Raw genomic sequence first — 21,109 nt, forward strand, 5'->3', positions numbered from 1 at the left:
ATATAGCTTACATTCTTGTATGGGATATAGCAATACATGATCAATAAGTAAATAGTATGTTAGAAACTGATAAGGGCTGAAGAGAAAAATATAGCAGAGAAGGGGATAGGAAACATCAAAGGAGTTGCAAGTTTAGATAGGGTGACTTAGGGAATGCTTGGCTGATAAGACATTTGATTAAAAGTTCTTGAGTGGGGTGCCTGGGTGTCTCAGTCAGTTAAGTGTCCGCCTTTGGCTCAGGTCATGATCTCAAGGTCTAGGAGTTCAAGCCCCGCATAGGGCTCTGTGCTCACAGCTCAGAGCCCGGAGCCTGCTTTGGATTCTGTGTCTCCTTCTCTCTTTGCCCCTCCCCTGCTCGTGCTCTGTCTCTCAAAAATAAAAAAAAAAAAAACATTAAGAAAATTCTTAAGTAAGTGATCTCTGCTGTTATCTGGGGTAAGTGCAATCATTGCATAGAGAACAGCCAAGTGCAAAGGCCTTGAGTTAGGAGTGTGCCTGGAATATTTGAGAAATGGCAAGGAGTTTAGCATGGCTGGAGTAGAGTGATGGAGAGAATTGGGAGAAGAGGTCAGAAAAGTAAGGGGCACCAGAATATGTAAGGCCTTCTGGGTTACTGTGAGGAAGTCAGCTGTTACTCTTGTTGAGATAGGAAGGCATTTAAGGGTTTTGAACAGGAATGACATGATCTGACTTAGATTTTAATAGGATCACTGTGGCTGCTGGATCAAGAGTAGACAGAAGAGGGTACAATTTTTATTTGTTGATTGTACCTTGATAAAGCTGGAGAAAAAATTTAAAATCCATTTAAATTAAAAAGGAGAATGGACTGAAGGAGGAGCAAGGGCAGAGGCAGGAAGACCAAGTAGGAGACTATTGAAATAATTTAGGCAAAATGACTGTGGCTACACCAGAGTAGAAGTAGATGAGGAGTGGTGAGATTCTGGTTTTTTTTTTTAATTTTTTTTTTTTCAACGTTTTTTATTTATTTTTGGGACAGAGAGAGACAGAGCATGAACGGGGGAGGGTCAGAGAGAGGGAGACACAGAATCGGAAACAGGCTCCAGGCTCCGAGCCATCAGCCCAGAGCCTGACGCGGGGCTCGAACTCACGGACCGCGAGATCGTGACCTGGCTGAAGTCAGACGCTTAACCGACTGCGCCACCCAGGCACCCCTGGGTTTTTTGAAAATAGGATTCAAAGGCTGATTGGATGGTGGAGTATGAGAGGAAGGAGGTAACAATGATTCTGCATTTTTGGTTTGAGTATTAGAAGAATGGGGTTGCTGCTAGATGAGATGGAAAAAGACTGCAAGAGGAGAAGGTCAGGTTTAGACATGTTGAAGTTGAGCTGCCTTTTCAATAAACAATTGGAGACACTTGATGATGTGCAAGTCTGGATGGAGCTCAGGGGGAATGACTTAAGCTGGAGATTTAAATTGCAAAGTCATAAGCATGTGGATGATATTCAAAGCCATGAGCCTGGGTAAGATCATTAAGGAGGTGAGTAAAGATGGAGAAGAGCTCCAAGGACTCACTGAACTTAGAGGTCAGGGAGGGACATGAAGGAAAACCACTAAAGGAGACTGAAGAAGAGCCAAAGTATATGGTTTGTGCTGTCTTTCATTGCTCTTCTACATTTTGTCATGTTTGCTCTTGGACTTTGTTTCCCAAGAAACTCAACTTGGGGCTATATTTCCTGAGGTTATGTAACTAGTCTTCCTGGTTACATAGGTAATGTTCTATTTTTTGTGTGTGAAAATCTTTACTAGTCCCTTTTCCTTGGATCATGGTCCCCTAACTTTGCAAATTTATGTGTTCACCTCTTTATGCTCATTATAGTTCTGCTTAGTAGTCTTTATATGAAATAATTAAATGTGTAGAAAGCTTCAAGGAAGCAAAAAATGTTATCTATAATTCTGCCACCCAGAGGCTAATTGCTGTAAACATTTTGACATATTTTCCTACTTTTTTTGTGTGCACACTTGATAGCTGACATGTGTAGAGTAAAATTTTGTGTTTGCTGACTTTTTTGCTTAACAACATGGAGTTTTTCCCATGACAGTTAAGACTTTTTTTAAAAAATTTTTTTAACGTTTATTCTTTTTTGAGAGAGAGAGAGAGACAGAGACAGAGACAGAGACAGAGCATGAGTGGGGGAGGAGCAGAGACAGAGGGAGACACAGAATCTGAAGCAGGCTTCAGGCTCTGAGCTGTCAGCACAGAGCCTGACGTGGAGCTTGAACTCATGAACTGTGAGATCATGACCTGAGCCAAAGTTGGCTGCTTAACCAACTGAGCCACCTAGGTGCCCCGACAGTTGAAACTCTTAATAAGTTTACTGAAGTTTTTTTCTTTTAAAAGTTTAAAAAAAATTTTTTTTAATGTTTATTTATGAGAGAGACACAGAGGGTGGGTGGGTGAGGGGCAGAGAAAGAGGGAGACACGGAATCCAAAGCAGGCTCTAGTCTCTGAGCTGTCAGCACAGAGCCCAAAGAGGGGCTCAAACTCATGAACCACGAGATCATAACCTGAGCTGAAGTTGGCCACTTAACTGACTAAGCCACCCAGGCGCCCCTAGGTATTTCTTAATTACAGTAAACATTGAGAAATAAGTTTGCATAAGGATTTTTCTACATTTCAAATTATTTCTTAAAATTGAAATTATTGAAATTATTAGGTGTATACATTGTTTTGGAGGTTTTTTTAGAAACATTTTTGCAAATGTTCCATGTGTTCTCCAGAAACATTCTATTAGTTTATAGTAAACTCAATGGTTGAGTCTCGTAAACAGTATATGATAGTGCTTATCTCAGGTTTGGGTAGCACTGAATAGTAGTATAGTATTGACAATTTTTTTTTTTCCCAATTTGATGGGCAACAGTTGTTTTCTCTATTTTCCTACATGTTTAAGATACTTATATTCCTTCTTTATGAGTTGTCTGTCTGTTCACCTATGTCTTGGGGTTCTTCATGTGAATTCCTTCTATTTTAGGGAGACTGTTATTTTGTTCTATTTGTTGTAGTATTTTTTCCTGATTGTTGTCTTTTACTTTTATGTTTTTTGACCTGTAATCTTAACTTCTTCTAAATATACAGGCCTTTTACCAGAATTTTATTCAGACATTCTGGTTCTATGTATGTAGTCTAAGATTTTTATACTAACATATTTTTGTGTAGGGACCCTGGGTGGTTTAGTCGGCTAAGCTTCTGACTTTGGGTCAGGTCATGATCTCGTGGTCCATGAGTTTGAGCCCCGGGTCAGGCTCTGTGCTCACAGCTTGGAGCCTGGAGCCTGCTTCGGATTCTGTGTCCCTCTCTCTCTCTGACCCTCCCCCGCATTCACTCTCTCTCTCTCTCTCTCAAAAATAAATAAACATTAAAAAATTTTCTTAAATATTTTGGTGAACTGTGTCTGGTTCAGCTGATGTATCTTTGAGTCCCTTCACTGCATATCCAATGCATATCTTACTGTGTCACTTGTCAGTTATTCTCTTGAGAGTAAGGTTTTTCTCTCCCTGCTTATATTTTTTCGGAGAAAGTGAAAACTCAAATGTGTTTATTCCTTTCTTCTGTTAAATATTTTGTGTTCTTTAATTCAGTGCAGCGTTTTGAGTTGTTATCCTTTCAGGTGCTTTCTGTAGAAAGAAGCACTGATGGGGGCGAGGCTTTTTACTTTTTTCAAATTTGCGTAAGAGGTGGTTGGTGTGTGGGCTGTTACAATAAATTTAGAAGAGTGCTTTGAGCAAAGTGTCCCAACCTATCTGAGAACACATGATTGTGTCTTTCCATGTAGTGTTTTGGGAATGTCAGTGGAATCTGCTCCTCCTGTGGGAGAAGAGAAAGAAGAGGAGGTAGAAGAGAAGGAGAAGGAGGAAAAGGAAGAAGATATTAGAGATGATACTACCACACACTCCCTTGGTGCTGAAGGTAGCTTTATGCCTTTATCTAGATAGTAGATTGTTCTAAGTCCCTTTAACATAAGCATGAAGATATCCAAATTTCTCTTTGTTATCAGGTTATAGATTTCTCATCATTAAAATGAGGATAGTCATTAAGAAAGTCGCATTTGTCTAAGATATTCCCCCTAATTTGATGTTCAAGAATTTGATGCTCATTGGATAGCTCTCTTTCTGCATATTGACTCTTTTTCTTGTTACATTTGGTTTTCAAATATTTTGGGAATGTATGCTTTGTGGGTGGAAGTATAATCTGAATTACTGTGTGTGTGGGTATGGTTTATGTATATCTTCAGAAAGTAGACATAGTCTACCTATATGTTAGGTGCTCAGAAGCTTTTAGAATATGTAATTTTTGTTTTGTTATGTATTTTTCCCTTTCACTTTTAGTGCCTTTATTCTTGAGTCTATTTTGAAAAACTTTGGAGGCAGGGCTTTCTTGTGAAGGACTTAAAATGACCTTTTTGTTTTGCTAAGGGACAGGACCTTACACAGTGCATAATATTGTGGGATGCTACCTAACTTCTTGGGGTTTTGTTTCTAGATCCTGCCCCAGCACAGTTGGGCTTTGGAGTTCTGGAACTCTCCCAGAGCCAGGATGTTGAAGAACATACTGTGACATATGAAGTAGACAAAGAGCCTGTACTGCCAGTAACTACCAACTCTAGTTACACTGGGCTGTCTGATGTGGATGCTAATATTGGTATGAAACATGTTTTTTGGCATTTGGAATTGTTTATAAGCATTTTCGTCCTAAGCTAGAGCTAGTTATTCATTCCTTAATACAGTTTATAACTACTAGGTTAATATAATCAAGTTAATATAGTAGGGTTGCAGAGTTGTCTGGCAAATACTTGTTAGTTGATGGGTTGCAGATTAAAACTTTTGGAAAGGTTTGTTTTAGTTTGGTTTGGTTAGTTTTGATTAAGGTTACTGGTTATTTTCTTTTTGCATTGATGTCTGTTTATATTTTCAAATTGGACTTCTTTTGTTAAATCTTTGCCTTTAAAAAAGCATCTGGGACTGCTTCTAGTACTTTGGAAAATTAAGTATCTCCTTCCTGTCTTCTAAAACTTCAAGCAATTAAGCATGAAGAACAGTCCAATGAAGATATGCCCATGGCAGAACAGCCCAGCAAGGATGTCCCTGTGGTAGCACAGCCCAGTAAGGATGTACATGTGGTAGATGAGCAAAGTTCACCACCTGCAAGGTAAACTCTGCTCTTTTAGGTTTCTGCTATAGTACTTTATAGTTTCTAGAAAGTATTTTTAAGTTTCATACTTGTTTTACTTGGCTAGATGGAAACATTTTTAGAAATTATTGATTTTCCTCCCCCCTTGTACTGTGCATATTTCTGGTCCAGTGGAAACTAATTATTTATGAATTCTTAACTGTGTCCTTATCTTTAGGCATATTACAAAGCCATTTTATTGTTGCCGTTAATTGTAATCATGACTCCTTAATCTTTGGTTGTCATTCCTCTCTGATCTTTGTCTACAGAGACACTGTCTCTGTGGGAGGAGTTCCTATTTTCTCTATCTCTAGTGTTATGAGGAATCACATGAATATTATATTTGAAAATTTACTGTTCTTATAATTGAGGAACACCCAGATTGCTTTCAGTCGTCATGTATCCTACATCTAATAGTTTATGGTATAGCTATGGACGTATTCTTTTCCCAAGTCCTATAGTGGAATTGGTAGGAATTGGGCTTATCCTTCTGCTGTGCCTCTGGTGATTATCGTGTCCCAAACTGCATTGCCTCTGGTCAACAGCTCACGTTTGGATATGGCAGAGGAAAAGTGGGATGCGTCCAGTTTGGGAATAAGCACTTGAATAAGCATTCAGTATTTTCTTATAACTTCCTTCAATACAAATGGTGGGGAATGGAGTCCTGAACAAAGTTGACTATCAAGAGAAGTTGTTTGGTCTTTTTTTTTTCTTTTAATTTTTTAATGTTTGTTTATTTTTGAGGGAGAGAGACAGAGCACGAACAGGGGAAGGGGAAGAGCAGAGAGAGAGGAAACACAGACTCTGAAGCAGGCTCCAGGCTCCAGTTGTCAGCACAGAGCCTGATGCAGGACTTGAACCCATGAACCATGAGATCATGACCTGAGCCAAAGTCGGAGGCTTAACCGACTGAGCCACCCAGGCACCCCAAGAGAAGTTGTCTTTCTAATACAAAACACTCACCCTCACACGGGCTGACATTTTAGGTTTTTCTTTAGGAAGTTTCCCTGTAGCTAGTTTTGCTAACTTTTTAATAGGCGAACCTCCCAAGTCTCTGGAAAGGGGCCAGCAATGAGAGTTTTACATGTGTGAGTGGTATTGGTATGAAGGATTCTTGGTTTGGGGGTGAGGTTGAGCAGAACAAATGGAAAAGGTCAGCAGCAGATAATGTGTGTGGTAATAGCACAGAGGATAATTCACATCTAAACTTTGTGGAAAGTCCTCATTAGGACTGGCATTGTTGTGGTTTGGTTTAGAATCCTTCATGCTCACGTGGGTAACAGTATATGTAACAAAAATCCTTGAATCACTCATGAGAAATCATGGACAGCATGCTGCACAGCTGTGAGCAAAGTTGGAAAATTGCTGTGTGAGAGACTGAGACAAGATTTTAAATGGGCTGAGGTCTTCATGTCATTATAAAAAGTAGCTTGTTTCAACTTTGAATAAATAGAGCCCCTGGAAGTTTTGAAATTATTAGAGAACACAAAACAGGAAAGGCTTCTTCGTTTTTCTTTTCTTTTCTTTTCTTTTTTTTTTTTTTTTTTTTTTTTTTGAGAGAGAGGAAGAGGCAGAGGGAGAGAAAGAATCTTAAGCAGTCTCCATGCTGAGTGTGGAGCCCAACCTCAATGCCCATGAGATCATGACCTGAGCTGAAATCAAGAGTCAGTTGCTCAACAGACTGAGCCACTCATGTGCCCCAGGAAAATCTTAATTCAAAGGTGAAAGCATTTGAATGTATAGCAACTTTTTCTCCTGGTGGTTTGAATTTCCTAGGTCAGAGGACATGCCTCCTTGTCGCAAAGTATCTCTTGCTGCTGTGGAAACAAAAGAACAAATACCTGCTCAAGAACTTTTGGAAGGTGGACTGCAGATTCAGAAGTCCCCAGAGCCTGAGGTTTTGTCAACTCAGGAAGACTTGTTTGACCAGAGCAATAAAACAGGTATAAAAGAGTGATTAGTTGCTGTAGCTCCTCTTCTCCGAAGATCTAAACTTTATTATTATTGTTCTGAGCCTACTGTTTGAATTAGAAGGCACTTTATAGGTATGCAGACTTGTTTGTAGTATGGAAGGAAAATACATTTCTAACTGATTAATGAGAAAGGCTTTTTGGGAATGATTGCTGTTTTACATTTTTAAAAAAAATTTTTTTAATCTTTATTTATTTATTTTTTAAAATTTTCTTTTTTTTTAACGTTTATTTATTTTTGAGACAGAGAGAGGACAGAGTATGAACGGGGGAGGGTCAGAGAGATGGAGACACAGAATCGGAAGCAGGCTCCAGGCTCTGAGCTGTCAGCACAGAGCCCAACGCGGGGCTCGAACTCACGGACCGCGAGATCATGACCTGAGCCGAAGTCGGCCGCTTAACCGACTGAGCCACCCAGGCACCCCTAATCTTTATTTATTTTTGAGAGACAGAGCACAAGCAGTGGGGAACAGAGAGCGAGGGAGACACAGAATCCGAAGTAGGCTCCAAGCTCTGAGCTGTCAGCACAGAACCTAACATGGGGCTTGAACTCACGAACAGTGAGGTCACCACCTGAGCCGAAGTCAGACGCCCAACCGACTGAGCCACCCACGCGCCCCTGTTTTACATTTTAACATAGTTTTCTCTCTGTGTTGGAAATGGAGATTTTGAGGAATAATATAGTAAATTTAATATTAAGGACAGAATAGCTATTAGAGTCATCATAGGTCTTCAGATCTTAATATCATGGTAATCAAGTGTTAAGTTTTTCATAATTCCCTGGGCAATAGTCTGCCTACTCATCTATTTATTAGTTAGTTCATCTGTCAGAAATAGGAAGTTATGGCCTAGCAGAAAGAAATTCCTTTATACTTGGGATTAATGCAGCTAATACCCCTGTCTGTTGCTGAGAAGTGACCAACAGGAGATTGTTCATAATATAAGTCAATAATGGCTGCTCTTGTATTCTTTTATTAACGCATTAGTATTTTCTGTCTCCTCTGAGGAGGCCCAGGTTCTAATCATGAAAACTGCATTCATATCATCAGGTGTGATGCACATTGTTTTACGTCTGCCATCTGTTTCATGGCATGAGCTTTACTTCACCATAGGTAGACCTTGGAATAAAAGGCTTACTTGCTGTTTTACAATAGAAGCTTCACAAGAAGCAGAGCAGCCAAGCAGAGGGATAAGGATTCTACCTTTTTCCTCCCAAGGTTTAATCATGATGGAAAGGACTAAGGAATATGTTTTGTCAATTCTATATTAAAGAAACCCGTAATTTAGGGAGGATGGTATTTAGTGGTCACTTAGAATTTGTGTTAGCATGGCATTCCATTGATTGTACTACTATTAGAAAACAGTTTCTGCTCTCTTGGAACATGGTTGGAAACATTGATCTTACTGTTTGCAGTACTGAGTGGCTTGCTTGCTTGCTTTCTTCTTCCTCCTCTTCCTTTTTTTTTTTAAACTCAGGATTGTCAATCTGAGAAGCAAATGAAACTAGATTTTCTCTCTCTCTCTCTCTCTCTCTCTCTCTTTAAAATAGCTTCTGATGGTTGCTCTACTCCTTCAAGGGAAGAAGGTGGATGTTCTCTGGCTTCCACACCTGCCACCACTCTGCACCTCCTGCAGCTCTCTGGTCAGAGGTCCCTTGTTCAGGAGAGTCTTTCCACGTAAGTAAGCCTAAAATAGGTCTGCCAAAGAAACATGTATCTGAGGGTCTTAGGCTAAGGTTGAAAGAGCTGAAATTGCTAGTCTAGAATTATTTTTAAAATCAAAAAGCAAACTCCAAAAAGCAAACTCTAGGCTTTAGAATTTTGGGGTTAAGAACTTAGTGGACCTATTGAAGGCAGGTAGCTCTGCTTTCCCATATGGAGGTTTTTTGGTTTTTTTTTTTTTTAGTTTTATTTATTTAAGTAATTTTTACAGTCGACTTGGGGCTCGAACTCAGAACCCTGAGATCAAGAGTCGCATGTTCTTCTGACTGAGCCAGCCAGGCACTCCCCCATTTGGAAGTTTATAATAGTAGCCCAATTGTTTCAGTAGACAGAAACTGCCCAGTTATATTCTGTTATACAACCAAAACAAGCATACTGCTCTTCTATTTGACCAGCAGTTCTTTCCATTTAACCGCATAGGGGTGGAGAATAGATTGTACTATAGTTGACCTTAGTTGGAGTTCTTTATCTCGCTGTTATGGCAAAGAGATTTGCTTTTTTTTTGAAATAAAAATGTGCATGATCTTTCTAATATTAGGTAAAATTTGGAGTATTTTTACCTCAGTTTTGCACGTGAATTTATTTTTTAGCTCTTTGTCATCTTGCTTTGCAATCATGATGTCCTTGTGTTTGATTGTTTATTTCTCTTATAATCATATGGCTTTATCCTTATTATTATTTTTTTTTAATTCTAATTTTGGATATGTCTGGTGTGAGAAATAGTTAAGTATTATTCATGGCTCTTCCATCAGCCTCAGGTAGATGTTTGAGAGATTGCTAATAAGATTTGTTTGGATGACTTAGATATTTTTGCTATCAGAAAGTAAAAAACAAATGCACAACTGTGGCTGTGGTACAATAACCTGTGATTCTCTCTTTATATAAAGGAATTCCTCAGATCTTGTTGCTCCTTCCCCTGATGCTTTCCGATCTACCCCTTTTATCGTTCCTAGCAGTCCCACAGAGCAAGAAGGGAGAAAAGGTGAGCTCTCGTGATCTGTTGCTCTCAGATTAGACGAGCAGCAGCACTTCTTCTGCCTTGCAGAACGTACTGTTTCTTTATATGTTCAGACACTGTGACCTAAACTATTCAGTAGGACTCATGTCTATCTCCCCTTCAGGGATGTGGCCTAGTATAAGGGGCTCATTCTTATGAGAATTCTGTATTTTTGACTTAATTTTTAAAAAGATCTGTAGGGTAAAATTTGTTAAGATAGAACTCAGAATAGTATGTTATATTAGTTTATTAGTGAAGAACTGGGTTTATTACTAATAACCCAGAAGTTTCCAGCAACATGTTGACATGCTTCCAGGGAAAGGGAACCAAAAATTGTTTCTTTTGCTATTTAAATGTTATTTTTGTTATCATCAAGCAGTTTTAGTCAAAGAATGGCTAGGAGCAGGTCATAGAAATTTTGATTTCATTCACTTCCTCCTTTGAGGACCTGGTGATTTTACATTACTTTATTCACAAGAAAGATTTCCTTTTTACTTAATTTATCTCGTTATCTATATCTCTTTTACTCTCTCTTAGTCTTATATCCAGTCACTCAAGGTATTTCTAAGTTCCTACTACTTTTACGAAGTCTTTTCCAATAAATTTCATGATTTTCTCCTTTTAATTCTTTCACATACCAATGATGGTATAATGGTTAATATTTATTAAGCACTTACGGTATGCCAGGCACTGTTTGGTGTGCTTCTCTTTGGCTCTAGGTGCTTTTCTTTGTTTTTGTTTTTGTTTTTTTTTAATTGAACCCTCACAACAATACTAAGAAATAGGTGTTACTCTTTTTTTTTTTTTAATTTTAAAAAATATTTATTTTGAGAGAGAGCAGGGGAGGGGCAGAGAGAGAGGGTGAGAGAGAATCCCAAGCAAGCTCCGTGCTATCAGTGCAGAGCCCACCATGGGGCTTGATTTCAGGAACTGTGAGATCATGACCTGAGGCAAAATCAAGAGTCAGATGTTTAACCGACTGAGCCACCCAGGCAACCCGAGGTAGATGTTTTATCTCCATTTTACAGATGAGGAAATGGAGTCACAGAGAGATTTCACAACTAAGTCATAGAGGCAGAATTTGAACTCTGGCAGCTGCCTCCAGGTCCTATGGTCTCATCTGTTTATATGCCTCCTATGATATCCTGCTGTCTCTACTCTTGAGTGATATAAATATAGAAATATGTTTAACTTTTTCAGGTTTAATTTACCCATGACAAAATGTAATCTTAACTTTCTTTTGCCATTAAATTTGGGTCTTGTTGTTTGTCTTGAAGTCAATTGTAGGTAGCCAAATAGACTGGTATCATATTAAGCATAGCATGATTAATAATATCTTTAGTAAAAAATAAAAGTCAATCCATTCCACAAAAATCCTAATGCAAGTTAAGTTTGGTTTGTACTTAAAACCATTTTTTCTATTTATAGTGTGAAAATTGAATATCACATAAATATAATTATACTAAAAATACTTTCTCCATGATTGTAAACATAATTAATACTCACTGTAGAAAGTTTGGAAAGCCCATAGGAAAGTAATAAGAAAATAAAAGTGACCTGGATACCACAATCCGGACATGATTAGCACTTGGATATATTTCCTTTCAGAGTATTTTCTATGCATAAAGAAGTATTTTACAGACTTGGGATTATGTTATATATATGATTCAGCGTTCTTTTTTATTCTTTCATATAACATACTGTATTTTCTCCTGTCAATTGTATTTTGGATTTAGTGTGTTTGCTTAACATGTGCATAACTGTTTGTGGCTCTATATATGCTTGCTTCCTTCCTTTCTTTTCTTTCTTTCTAAAATTATTAACCTTTTTATATGTAGTGCTTAGAACAGTAGGTCCTTAATAAGTACTTTGTCATGGCGAGAGAGATGAAAATGAAACTGAAACGGTGTAATGAAAATACTTAGCACAGCTGTGCTAGCATGCCCTGCAGCACCAGATCTGGAACCTAGCATTAGACTGGAATGTGAGGTTAAATCAAGCAAAGCAGCAAGGGTAGGCACCAAGGTGAGGTATAGTCAGTAGCATGAATGTAGGTGGCAGGGAAAAACTTAGTGGTATATATAGATAATTTGTGAATGTGGTCTAGAAGGAAGCCTGTTTGGGGTCAAGTTGTAAAATAGGGGAAAAAGGGTTGATAAATCAAGACCTAGCTAGCTAGGCTGGCTCTGAGGAAGAACCTGTTAGCCTACAGGTGGGTAGTATACTATGGGAAAGCATTGGGGAGGTGGTGGTGGTGTGTGTTTGTGTTTCACTCTTGAGCAATTTATCTCAGGATTAGTGGCTTACCCTTAGTTCTTTGATAAATCACTGCTGATTGGCACTGACAGATTTTTTCTTCTTCTGTATTTTCCTGGCATTCATTTCTCTCTGCTTAGCAATTGTTAATGCAAATGTAATGAGTTCATAAATAAGTAGATATTGGAGTGGTGAATAAATTCGCTGCCTCTCAAGGCCTGTGGCAGAATATACGATGGTTAAATTAGGTGACATTAACGTGGGTGTTCCCATACAATTTGTGGAAAAACTGAGTAATGGTAGGGAAAGGGGTTCAGAGGAGCTGAGTTAATTTAACATTTCAAGGGGATGAGTGGGTATCCCCAGATGAATGCCCCCTCCCCCACCCCAATGAAATCTATATCTGAGGATTTGGAGAGTGTGGACCTTCCTCCTCCCAGGGGAAGAAAGCATTGCTAGATTTCTTAGACTCAGTCTACTATTAATCTGTCAGCTTTTCTGAAAATTAAATCATTATTTTTTTAGGAATGGAAATTGCTGTGATACAGTTGTTACTAGTGGTATTGGAACATGAGTAATATTGATGAGTGCTTATTTCTCAATTTGTTTTTCCTGTTTTAAACCAGATGAGCCAATGGACATGTCCATGTTATCAGAAGGAAAAGGAGAGTGTTTTGAGAAGAAACTACAAGATGAAGAACCATTGGAGATAGAACGCCCCCCTCTCCCATCTGAGCCCACTATATCACCTCAAGCCTCAACACCAGTGTCTCAGAGCACACCAGTCTTCACTCCTGGGTCACTGCCTATCCCATCCCAGCCTGAATTTTCTCATGTGAGTATTATAGAAAAAGTGTTTTCCTCTGAATGTCTTTTTTTTTTTTTTAAACAATTTTTGAGGTATCATGTATAAACATAAAATTTACTGATTTCAAGTATATAATTTAGCAATATTTAGTACATTTACAGAGTTGTGCAGCTGTCATCACAATCTAGTCTTAGAACATTTCCAGAGTTACTTATGTTTAAATTTTATACTAGGTCTTTAAATTTTTGAAAATGTTAGTGCAAAATTGAAAGGGGTATTAATCATTATTCTATTTAAAAATTTTTTTTTTTTAACGTTTATTTATTTTTGGGACAGAGAGAGACAGAGCATGAATGGGGGAGGGGCAGAGAGAGAGGGAGACACAGAATCGGAAGCAGGCTCCAGGCTCTGAGCCATCAGCCCAGAGCCCGACGCGGGGCTCGAACTCACGGACCGCGAGATCGTGACCTGAGCTGAAGTCGGACGCTTAACCGACGGAGCCACCCAGGCGCCCCAATCATTATTCTATTTTAACACAACTGCTACTATCATTTTTGTCTTTCCACACACCTGCTTTTTTTAAAATAAAGTTATTTATAGTGAACATACAACTTTCATCTTCTTTTTCCAGTTAACATTGCACCATAATGGTTTTTCAGTGTTACATAGTCCTTATACTGTCTTTTGAAAACTTGTATGATATTTCTCTGAGTGGATGTACCATAAGCGAATTCCCTCAGTACATTCCTGTACTGAGGGTATCAAGATGGTTTTTAGTTTTCTTTTCTTTCTTTTTTTATAAATTTTTTTTGAAAGTTTATTTATTTATTATTTATTTATTTATTTTTTTAATTTTTTTTTTAACGTTTATTTTTGAGACAGAGAGAGACAGAGCATGAATGGGGGAGGGTCAGAGAGAAGGAAACACAGAATCTGAAATAGGCTCCAGGCTCCGAGCTGTCAGGACAGAGCCTGATGTGGGACTCGAACTCGTGGACTGCGAGATCATGACCTGAGCCAAAGTCGGCCACTTAACCAACTGAGCCACTCAGGCGCCCCGAAAGTTTATTTATTTTTAGAAACAAAGCGGAGGAGAGGCAGAGAGACATAGAGAGAATCCCAGGTGGGCTCTGTGCTGACGGCAAGCCCCCAGTGTGGGACTTGAACTCAGGAACCATTAGATCACGACCTGAGCTGATACCTAGAGTCCAACACTCAACTGACTGAGCCACCCAGGCGCCCCTGGTTTCTAGTTTTCAAATGAGACGTCAGTTTTCTTCTTTTATAAAAGCAAGGGAGAACTAACATCTCTCTTGTGTAATTCTAAATTTAAATACTAAAAAAATAAAGTGCAGGTTTTATTCATAGTGAATTGAAGGTCCTTAACTAAATCTAAGTGACTATATTATATGTTCAATCTAAATGCCTCCTTTTAACAGACTAATTGGGAGGATTGTTTTTAGTGTTACTGGGAAAACTTCTTTCATGTCTTTCAGTTTACAGATGTTATAACAAAAGTATATTTAAAAATGAATAATAATGAAATACATTTTAAATTTAGTGTAGAGGAGACATTAGGAAGAAAGTAGTTTAATTGCTTTCTGGAGTTTTAAAACTTGTTAAAAATTACATTTTATGCCAATCAGAAGCGATTTGGTGGCATGGTTAATAACGACTCTGGAGTCAGAACTTCTAGACTTAACTCCTGGTGCTGCCATTATTACCTTTGTGACGAGTTAAAACTGAGCCTCACTTTCCTCATCAAATCATATGGAGATATGGATACTACCTACCTCGTAGAAAGGCTTTTTCTTGTGTTATTTATCTCTGTAACTCTACATATCATGATTATACTTTCACGCATTCTTTAAAAATTTTTTTTAGCTGGGGCGCCTGGGTGGCTCAGTCGGTTGGGCGACCGACTTTGGCTCAGGTCATGATCTCGCGGTCCGTGAGTTCGAGCCCCGCATCGGGCTCTGTGCTGACAGCTCACAGCCTGGAGCCTGTTTCAGATTCTGTGTCTTCCTGTCTCTCTGGCCTTCCCCCATTCATGCTCTGTCTCTCTCTCTCTCTCTCTCTAAAATGAATAAACATTAAAATAAATAAATAAAAATTAAAAAAATTAAAAAAAATTTTTTTAGCTATTTCTCCATCTTCCTAGTACAGTTACATTATAATTTTGTTTAAATCATGATTGAGTTTGCATTATTATGAACACTATTATTGTAAACACCATTCAGAGCAGAATCTGTGGAATATTATTATTTTTCATGTTTACATCGCTTCTTGTTTTTATTCTGGAATTGATAATTGTTGCATTTGTTTAGTTTTCTACAATTTTCTTCCATCAATCCTAGGCTCTCCACCAGTTGTCATAATCTCCTCAAGATGTTTGAGGCCCTCAAACTTTATCTCTTTGAAGAAACCTCTTGGAGACTCCAAATTTCTAATCTGTGTTGTTGCCTTTTGTGCCTGGTGCATCACTCACTTCCTTTTCACTGTAGTCCTTGGAGGTTGTTCTTATTTGAAATTTTTCCTATAATAGAATACTTATTGTTTGGATGTTGAAATAATTAGTTTTGGAATTTTCTTGTTTTGTTGTTTCTCTTTAATTTTCTGGGGGATTTCCTCAACTATCTTTAAAAAAAAAAGTAGTTTTGGGGGCACTGGGTGGCTCAGTCAGTTAAGCATCTGACTTTGGCTCAATTCATGATCCCACAATTCATGAGCTTGAGCCCTGCTTCTTCAGGTGAGCTCGAAGCTTGCTTTAGGTGAACATGAGTCCCGTTTCTAGTGAGGCCCCCTTCTCTCTCTCACTCTCTCTCTGCCCCTCAGGGGATTCTCTGTCTCCACCCTTGCTCACTTGAGCCTCTCTATCTCTCAAAAAACCCAAAACAAAAAAACCTAAAACTAGTTTTGGGGGCACCTGGGTGGCTTAATTGGTTAAGTGTTTGAGTCTTGATTTCGGCTCAGGTCATGATCTCATGGTTTGTGAGATTGAGCCCCATGTTGCGCTGTGAGCACAGAGCCTGCTTGGGATTCTCTCTCTCCTTCTCTGTCACTTGCACACTCTCTCTTTTTCAAAACAAATAAACATTAAAAAAAATAGCCTTATTGAGATAATTGAGATATAATTCACATACAGTATTGTTCACCTTTTTTAGCTTTTATTTTTATTTTTTTATTAAAAAGTTTTTTTTTTACTTTTATTATTTTAAATTTACATACAAATTAGCATATAGTGCAACAATGATTTCAGGAGTAGATCCCTTAATGTCCCTTACCCATTTAGCCCATCCCCCCACCCTTCCCCCCTCTACTAACCCTCCCTTTGTTCTCCATATTTATGAGTCTCTTATGCTTTGTCCCCTCTCCCTGTTTTTATATTACTTTTGTTTCCCTTCCCTTATGTTCATCTGTTTTGTCTCTTAAAGTCCTCATATGAATGAAGTCATATGATACTTGTCTTTCTCTGAGTAATTTCACTTAGTGTAAAACCCCCAATTCCATCCATGTAGTTGCAAATGGCAAGATTTCATTCTTTTTGATTGCTAATACTCCATTGTATATATATACCACATCTTCTTTATCCATTCACCCATCGATGGACATTGGGCTCTTTCCATACTTTGGCTATTGTTGATAGTGCTGCTATAAACATTGGGGTGCATGTTTCCTTTTGAAACAGCACACCTGTATCCCTTGGATAAATAAATACCTAGTAGTGCAATTGCTGACTCGTAGTATAGTTCTAATTTTAATTAAAAAAAAAAAATTTATTTTTTTAACGTTTATTTATTTTTGAGACAGAGCATGAACAGGGGAGGGGCAGAGAGAGAGGGAGACACAGAATCCAAAACAGGCTTCAGGCTCTGAGCTGTCAGCACAGAGCCCGACATGGGGCTCGAACTCACGGACCACGAGATCATGACCTGAGCCGAAGTCAGACGCTTAACCGACTGAGCCACCCAGGCGCCCCCTATTTTTAGTTTTTTGAGGAATCTCCATACTGTTTTCCAGAGTGGCTGCACCAGCTTGCATTCCCATGAAAAAAAAATTTTTTTTAATGTTTATTTTTGAGAGAGAGAGACAGACATGGCATGAGTGGGGGAAGGACGGAATGATATGGAGACACACAATCCAAAGCAGGCTCCAGGCTCTGAGTTGTCAGCACAGAGCCCAATGTGGGGCTCAAACTCACGAACTGCGAGATCATGACCTGAGCTGAAGTCGGATGCTTAACCGACTGAGCCACCCAGGTGCCCCTCCAATGGGTTTTAGTATATTCACAGAGTTGTGCAGTTAGTGCACAATCTAATTTTAGGACATTTTCATCTCTCTTCTTCCCTTCAAAATATCCCATCCCCTTTAGCAGTCACTCCTGTTTCTCCTATCTCCAGCCCTAGTCAACCACTAATCACTGTCTCTCTCTAGGTTTGCCTGTTCTGGACATTTCATAAGTGGAATTATACATTATGTAGTCTTTTATGATTGGTTTCTTTAATTTAGCTGTTTTCACAATTCATTCACGTTGCGGCATGTATCAGAACTCTATTCCTTTCTTATTCTGAATAATACTACATTTTATGTATATAGCACATTTTATTCATTCACTCATCAGTCGATGGACATTTGGGTTGTTTTCCATTTTTTGCTTATTGTGAATAATGCTACTGTGTACATTCACGCACAAGTTTTTATGTGGACATGTGTTTTTATTTCTCTTGTATATATGCCTAGGAGTGCATTTGCCAGGTTCAGCCTTCTTTTGACCTTTCTCTGAGTTATTTCTACTTATGGGTTTTTATTTATTTAAAAAAGTTTTTTAAATGTTTTATTTATTTGTGAGAGACAGAGACAGAGCATAAGTTGGGGAGGGCAGAGAGAGGGAGACACAGGATCTGAAGCAGGCTCCAGGCTCTGAGCTGTCAGCACAGAGCCCGATGACATAGGGCTCAAACCCACAAACTGTGAGATCATGACCTGAGCTGAAGTCAGACACTTAACTGACTGAGCCAGCCAGGCACCCCTCTACTTTTGGGCTATTTTTCTCTGAATGTGCTTTCTTTTTATTAAAAAAATAATATTTTGTCTTGTGTTATAGATATAGTATCTTGTCTCCCTAAGGTTATTAGTAACAGTTTTTTAAAAGATACTGATTTATTTAGAGAGAGAGCACATGCGTGGGGATGGGCAGAGAGAGAGGGGAGCGGGGAGAGAGAGAATCCCAGGCAGGCTTCATGCTCAGTGCGGAGCCCGACGTGGGGCTCCATCCCATGACCATGAAATCATGAGCCGAAATCAAGAGTCAGATGCTTAACCAACTGAGCCACCCAGGTGCCCCTATTAATTGTAGTTTTTTTGAGACATTTTCTACTCCCTGGAATGGTCATGCTTCTTCAAATAGATTTTAGTTAGTTTTGATGCTTCATTTAAAAAAATTTCTTTTTAATGTTTGAGAGAGAGAAAGAGTGCAAGTGGGGAGGGGGCAGAGAGAGAGAGGGAGACACAGAATCCTTAGCAGGCTCCAGGCTCTGAGCTGTCAGCACAGAGCCTGATGTGGAGGTCAAACCCACAAACCGTGAGAACATGACCTGAGCTGAAGTCAGATGCTTAACTGACTGAGGCACCCAGGCGCCCTTAGATGTTTCATTTTCGAATTGAATGGTTCCTTCAAGTGTCTGATAGTCCTTGATTGTTTGCTCAAAGACAGTCTGATTAGAACTTCTGAACATTAGATGTTCTGAACTGGTGGTGGGTGCTTATTTCTGGGATTCACTGTGATGTGATCTGCTGGGCCATTTTGGGGGTCTGCTAGTATTAGTATTTTGATTTATCTCGGCTTGGTCAGGTTCCCCAGAAAAATGTCTAATTTCCTGTCTGCTGGCTGCCATTGTTCTAGAGGTCTGTTGACAGAAGAGGGCTGGGGGTGTTGAGAGTCAGGTTTAGGTTCCATTCAATAGGTAAATTTTCACTTAATCTCCCTGTTTTCAGTATGGTACTTTCTGATAATTATTCCTCTTTTTCTTCAGGGATGCTCTGTTTTACTCCAGGGCAGAGGAGGGTCAGGGAGAGAGGATCTGAGAGCTGAACTGCTCCTTTTTTTTTTTTTTTTTTTTAGTTTATTTATTTTTTGTAATCTCTATACCCAGCGTGGGGCTCGAAATCACGACTCCAGAGATCAAGAGTCACATGCTCTACTGACTGAGCCAGCCAGGCGCCCCTGAACTGCTTCTTAAATAGCTTTGCAACCAGTCCTCCTCCTGTTTTTAGCTCCACCCTCACCACTTCCAGACTCACCTGATGCTGCTGCCAAGTCCTGAATCTTTTTTGGGCATGGTGGTTCTGGGGTGTAATTTGGGTTGCTTCTTGGCTTTCTCTACTGCTGGCTTAGAATTCAGCTTCCACTAGTCTGTGAAATAGATGATCATTCTTCCAAAATTCTGTTGCTGTTATCTTTTCTTCTGGTTTTTTTTTTTTTCCCTTGAAAAATCATGTTTAAAAAATTTTTTCCTTTACTGTTGCTTAGTGGGGTTTTGGAGAAGAGTTAAGTGTGTGTATTAAATCCACCATCATAATTTAGAAGTTGTATACATTTTTGCCCCTATATATTAAACTTCTTACATTTTATTCTTAATGGCTAACTTTTGCATATCTGTTATTTTGTCTGTACCATGGTTACTGGAGTCCAAGTCAGTCTAATTTTGATGTTGTAAGATCTAAATATTTATCAAATACTGATAAAAAGGTAATTGAGATAAAGGTAATTTTGTGTATTTTTTCTTTCTTTTTAGTAGTTATTTTGAGAGTGTGTGCATGTCCGTGCACATACTCATGCGTGCGGGGGAGGAGAGAGAGAGAGAGAGAGAGAGAGAGAGAGAGAGAGAGAGGAGAGAGAGAGAGAGAAAGAAAGAATCCCAAGCAGGCTCTGTGGTATCAGTGCAGATCTGATTCAGGGCTTGATCCCATGAACCTCGAGGTCACAAAATGAACTGAAATCAAGATTGGGAAGCTTAACTGACTGAGCTGTACCCCTATCTTTTTTAATGTATTTGTTAATTATATAGCCGTTTTGACCCTTGACTAGGATGTAAGGGATGATGAGAGGATTAGTACTTGATGCTTTTCTCAGTTTTGATATACATAATAATTTTGGGAATGAAAAATCAGATTATAGATGATTATATGAATAGCTCTTAAACTCCGTGTATGTGAGACCAGATTTTGATTAGCTGGATAATGTGGATTTAGGTCTGTAATGAATCTAGACTTAAAGATTGACTCACACTGAGCATAGTCCTGACAGTTCTCCGTCAGTCTTTATCCAGACCCCTGAGGGGATTCTCTTCACTTAGCTCAGTTTTTCTGACCAGGTCTTCAGGGAGTCTCAGTACTGTGGATTATTTTGGGTCAGACACTCAGAGGCTAGCTAGGATCAGGCAGTCTTTATAAATAATAGCTTGTTGGGGCGCCTGGGTGGCTCAGTCGGTTAAGCATCTGACTCTTGATTTTTGGCTCATGTCACGATCTCATTGTTCCTGAGTTTTAACCCTGCATCGGGCTCTGTGCGGACAGTGCAGAGCCTGCTTGGGATTTTCTTTTAACCTCTCTGTCTGTTCCTTCACCACTTGTGCTCTTTTGCTCTCTCTCAAAATAAATAAACTTAAAACAAAAATTAAAAAAAAAAAAAAAAAAAGAAATAGTAGCTTATTGATGGGCTGTTTAGCCCCTAAAATTTTACTCTGACTGAAGTTCTACATATATTGAATACAAATCCTGTAAAAATATAAAATTATACCAGTATTTACTCTGATAATGCTTAAAAGGTATTCATAATTGGGGGCAACTACTTAAAGGATATGTGGTTTCTTTTTGGAGTGATGAAAATTTTTTTAACTAGATAGAGGTGGTAGTGGTTACACTACATTGTAAGTAAGTGTTTACTCCGGAGTGGTTAATTTTATGTTATGCGAATTTCACTTAAGAGATACTCATAGTTTATGGGGCGCCTGGGTGGCTCAGTCAGTTAAGCCTCAGACTTTGCCTCAGGTCATGAGTTCAAGCCCGCATCGGTTGGATTCTGTGTCTCCCTCTCTCTCTGCTCCTCCCCTGCTTGCATTTTGTCTCTCTCAAAAATGAATAAACGTTAAAAAAGTTGATTAGTAGTGTCT

At 38.9% G+C, this 21,109-nt stretch overlaps 1 protein-coding gene across 8 annotated transcripts in view; it reads left to right on the forward strand.

The window, feature by feature from the left end:
* Positions 1-21,109, forward strand: part of TP53BP1 (tumor protein p53 binding protein 1) — a 96,294-nt gene that overhangs the window by 31,164 nt on the left and 44,021 nt on the right. For all 8 annotated transcript variants that reach the window (XR_009606043.3, XR_009606041.3, XR_009606042.3 and 5 more), the window contains 7 exons: positions 3,793-3,926; positions 4,500-4,658; positions 5,036-5,165; positions 6,963-7,129; positions 8,706-8,832; positions 9,765-9,859; positions 12,757-12,965. Coding sequence is in view for 5 of the 8 variants with exons in the window: in XM_078448562.2 (XP_078304688.1) it covers positions 3,793-3,926; positions 4,500-4,658; positions 5,036-5,165; positions 6,963-7,129; positions 8,706-8,832; positions 9,765-9,859; positions 12,757-12,965 (1,021 nt within the window). In the remaining 3 variants the exon portion in view is untranslated. The remainder of the gene's footprint in view (positions 1-3,792; positions 3,927-4,499; positions 4,659-5,035; positions 5,166-6,962; positions 7,130-8,705; positions 8,833-9,764; positions 9,860-12,756; positions 12,966-21,109) is intronic.

This window comes from Panthera onca, chromosome B3 (genome assembly GCF_046562875.1).
Source record: "Panthera onca isolate mPanOnc1 chromosome B3, mPanOnc1 haplotype 2, whole genome shotgun sequence".
Taxonomy (NCBI): domain Eukaryota; kingdom Metazoa; phylum Chordata; class Mammalia; order Carnivora; family Felidae; genus Panthera; species Panthera onca.